The 4,424-nt window shown below is 39.3% G+C and overlaps 1 protein-coding gene across 1 annotated transcript in view; it reads right to left on the reverse strand.

Annotated features, from left to right (window-relative positions):
• Positions 1-4,424, reverse strand: part of LOC107091676 (tyrosine-protein kinase Lyn-like) — a 24,344-nt gene continuing 19,920 nt past the window's right edge. The window contains exons 10-13 of the mRNA XM_015385741.1: positions 3,686-3,762; positions 2,763-2,916; positions 1,174-1,305; positions 1-528 (exon numbers count right to left, since the gene is read on the reverse strand). Of these exons, the coding sequence (XP_015241227.1) occupies positions 326-528; positions 1,174-1,305; positions 2,763-2,916; positions 3,686-3,762 (566 nt within the window). The 3' untranslated portion in view covers positions 1-325. The remainder of the gene's footprint in view (positions 529-1,173; positions 1,306-2,762; positions 2,917-3,685; positions 3,763-4,424) is intronic.

The following is a 4,424-nucleotide window of genomic DNA, read 5'->3' on the forward strand; positions in this document are numbered from 1 at the left end:
TATCCGGAAATAGTATTAATATATCTAGTCCCAGAGAGACCATAGTGCTCAAAAAGAGCGTGATTGCAAATAATTATTTTTTACAACTTCCGATTCGATATTGTTCACAATATACTAAATATAACAGCCTTCATATTCAGAGGCTGAATGTGAAGCTCAAAAATGCAATTCATAATTGTAGTAGAAATAAACAAAAATTCCACATACATCAGAATGTGAGATATATGTACAAGAGATTTGCATAAAAGTAAATAAAACACAATGTGATGTGGATGTGAAATGTCTGTAAGTCTTTTTATGGGAAACCCAAACAGGGCTGGTAGCGCTACGGCTGATGTTGGTACTGTCCCTCTGTTGCGGTGTAGAAGTCGTCCAGGACGCTCTGCAAGTAGTCAAAGGTGGGTCTGTCTTCAGGCTTGTCCCTCCAGCAGGACATCATGATGTCATACAGCTCAGGGGGACAGTTTGGAGGCTGGGGCATCCTGTAGCCACGTTGAATGGATGACATCACCTCCCCCTTAGTCATACCTGGAGACAGTGCAGACACCTGTTAGGACTGCTGTTAGAGGAATGATGGTAAGTGTAAAAGCTGTTAAAGTTAACAAGAGTCAGCAGATGGCAGTGAATGATGCCAGACAATGTGGAGGAAACTATAGCAACTAAATACAAATATGTTTTACAAACCAGCACAAGGCAGCAGACATAAAAGATTTGCAAGTTATGGGGTGTTTTACTATTCCTCTTTCCAGATTCAAATCATTTTTAGAGGTACTAAAGCCTTTAACTCTCTGAACTCTTTCATTTTCTGTATGTAGAATATAGCCTACTCGTACTTGTTTGTTTTTAGCTGTATCTCTGGAAGTGAGAGATACTAGTTCCTTTTTTCCAAAAGAGCACCAGCGGCGGAGGTTTTATTGCCATCATCTGTGCGCTCTTTGTTTTTAATTCCTGTAACAGTGATTGTTTTTAGCAGAATTTTAATGAAGTTTAGATTATCTGTTATCAGGAGAAAAACTTTTTGTTTGGTAAAACGTATGCACAATTGTTTTTTGTTACACTGTATGGACCAAAACAGCTCTGCTACTATTTAAATAGTTTACATAGTTAAATCAGTCAAACAAATTTTGTAGTGCACTTTATGATCATATCATTTTCAGAAGAACTACTGCTTACCTGGATAAGGGATTTTTCCATATGTGATGATCTCATAGAGAAGCACCCCGAAAGACCACATGTCTGATTTGATGGTGAAGCAGCCGTAGTTAATGGCCTCTGGAGAGGTCCACTTTATTGGGAATTTGGCACCTTGGGGTGTTTAGAGGAAAAGGATACATATAAACATGAAATATTTGATCAACTTCATCTAATATTGATACTTAGAGTTTGCCTAATCTATGTATAGAGCCACTTCACTGCTAAAAACCACAGAGCTCACCTCGGACACGTGTCATGGAAGTTTTACATCCAGTTTGCACATATGCACATTTATTTTTAGATTCCTGTTTCTGTGGTTTTAGACTCTACTGGTTCCAGGTGAGCAGTCAGACAAGTTTCACTTATTACCCAAGAATAAATATGGTTACTGCACAAACCCCCCCCCCAATCTCTGTTCTTCATTTGATTTCTTGATTAGAAAATCCATGTTAAACCGAAAATCTCTGCAAATTATATTTATAATGCTTTACTGTATAATCCTGCAAATCATATTTATAATCCTTAAAATCTAATAGATAAAATAAGCTTAAAACACTCTATGGAGCAACCTTTGGGCTGTCTAAGGGCCCTTATATTCGAGGTTGGCTGGATGGCTGATTCCAGATTGGTGAGGGTGATTCCAAACTCCTATTATTCCTCTTCCAATTTACCAAGACCTCCTTCTCTATTCAAAATTGCTTTTTTAACCCTTGGTCTATCCTTAAATTTAGTGGAGGATTTTCGTGAATTTTTTAAAAGACCTGCCTTCTCAACTTTTAAAAAAATACACATGCACAACCCTGCACCTGCTCCCAAGAGGGAACGCCAATTAAATGCGTGCAAGAACGTGCACAAGCCTATTTCTCCTTGTGCATGCTCTGTTTAAAGGTATAGAGGACAATCTTTTTTTTAAATCTCAATAAGTGGTCCTTCTAATTGTTAATCATTCTGGTGATATGTTTACTTAAAGCCGTCCTACATGCTTGCCCCATTAGCTATCTTTTCCTGTGCATGTGCACTTTCAGCCGCATATGTGTGGTGAGCTACGATTTCAGACAATAATTGAAGCTCACTATTCTCACAGAGGTTCTTGAAAATGGCCGAGGGTCGTGAGACAAAAAGTGCCTGCGATTTTATGAGAAAAAAAAGGCCTCAGAAGAGGCAGATATATCCCAGAATGCTTTGCACAGAGATCTCTCCTTGCAAAACATCATGGGATTTGCTGTCACAGCAGGCCCGCTGTCGCCATAGGCTGTTGCTACCCGACAGCTGAGACTAATAACACAGATGGAGGAGGAGGAGGAGTTACTTGACCAACAGAGCAAAAAGCAGTGATCATCTGTCCGAATGGTCAGCGAACTGATTTTGCCATAAAGTCCACTATATAGTTTTACAAACTGAAACAAAAAGTGTCCAAATAGAAAAGATGAGGGTTTTTTTTATTTTTTTTGAGGCTTTAGTATATTACAAGGAGTAAAGGAAGTGGCTCATGCTTGATAAGAAAGATGTCCTCAAAAACAGAGAAGTGAAGAAACACTCATTCCCCCTTTCATACACACGCAGCTTACCTTCCCTTGCAGAGTACTCGTTGTCCTCTATGACTCTTGCCAAGCCGAAATCGGCTATTTTGCAAAGCAGGCTCTCAGACACGAGGACGTTAGCAGCCCTCAGGTCTCTATGAATGTAATTTTTTTTCTCTATGAATGCCATTCCCTCTGCTATCTGAAACACAACAGAAAACAAGTGTTGACGTGTTTGATACATTCGGTGGGGAAAAACTATTGGTCAAAACCGACAAAATTAAATACGTTATTACTAAATTTCCCATCTAATACTTAAATGTATTAGGTCCTGCAAAGCAGATGTTAGAACAAGTACCAGGTTGGCTGTTCAGTCAACTGACTAAAAATAGGGTTCTACCATTTTAACTTCCTAACATATAAGAAAGAAATTGACAGTTTATATAAATATTCAAGTGTTTGTCTACTTTTACATGTGCATTCATTTTGAGATCTTTATCTTCACATAGGGTTTAATTTAGGGTTTAATTCCCGCAACAACTAAATCAACTAACCTGTAAATATGCTCCACAATGTTTAATAGTTATATGAGAAAAACAGAATAGCAGAAAACACCCTGATTCATCCCAAAGGTGCTCTATAATAATGAGGTCAAAACTCTGTTCAGACTAGAACCAGTCTTTGACCGTATCTAGACATGCAGCAAATGGAAGTGATTGCAGCATCCAAATTCACCCATTTTCTGGTGTGAAACATTTATTTTTGCAATCTAGTGTATTAAGATTACTATTCTGAAACTAAACATGCCATACTAAGAGCAGAATGGAGTGAAGGCTGCCGACTTTAGCAGAACGTCTAGTTAATCACCTAAAACGGATATACTTACATTGCACTAAAGAGAGCAGGAAAAGGAAGAATTATAGCTTCTCCATTTTGAATACCAATTATGTTAACGAAATAAAAATAATTACCTGTGCAGAGAAATCAATGAGTTTCGGTAGTGGTTGTTTGTTTCCCGTGTCAGTCTTTAAAAAGTCTAGAAGACTTCCTGAAGACATGAAAGAATAGGAACAACATCAGGTATTTAAGTGTGGGCACCTGTTAACCATGAAATGTGTATTTTCGCTCTCATATTAGAACATATTCACTTTTACTATATGATCATAGTTATCTACAGTTGTAGCCATTCAAAATGTCCCCACTTTCACTGATGGGCCCTTGGCTGGTCCTCTACAATGATTTGTGAATTAAGATCTAAAGAGAAGCTCCATCTCCTGGTCAGACCCTGTAATCCAGTGAAAGGATGGAGTAGGAGTTAAAAAAAAATGTGCACGCCCAGGAGAAGGCCAGTGGCTGGAAGTTGGAGGGGATTTGGCTGGGAGTGGCAGGGAAGTGGGCTGCTATTCTAGCCTCGTGAGACCATCCTGATCTCGCGAGCTTTCAAGATTTCACTCGCTAATCAGTCTGGAGACTCTCCGTTGAAGAAAATTTGGAGCCGTTCACCAAACGAACGTCCAGTCACCCTTGGCTTTGATGCGGGTTGAGGTGTGACGCAACGAGAAGCGCGACAGTTCAGTCTAAAGAACATGGCGGCTTCAGCCGATGAAACTAGCGTTAGCACTGTATTTCTTCACTGAAAGAAGAGCAAAACACTGCTCTGGAGGCTTTTCTCAGAGGAAAAGATGTTTTTGCTCTTCTCCCGACTGGTTT

The sequence above is a fragment of the Cyprinodon variegatus genome, unplaced genomic scaffold, assembly GCF_000732505.1.
Source record: "Cyprinodon variegatus isolate N-32 unplaced genomic scaffold, C_variegatus-1.0 Scaffold347, whole genome shotgun sequence".
Classification (NCBI taxonomy): Eukaryota; Metazoa; Chordata; class Actinopteri; order Cyprinodontiformes; family Cyprinodontidae; genus Cyprinodon; species Cyprinodon variegatus.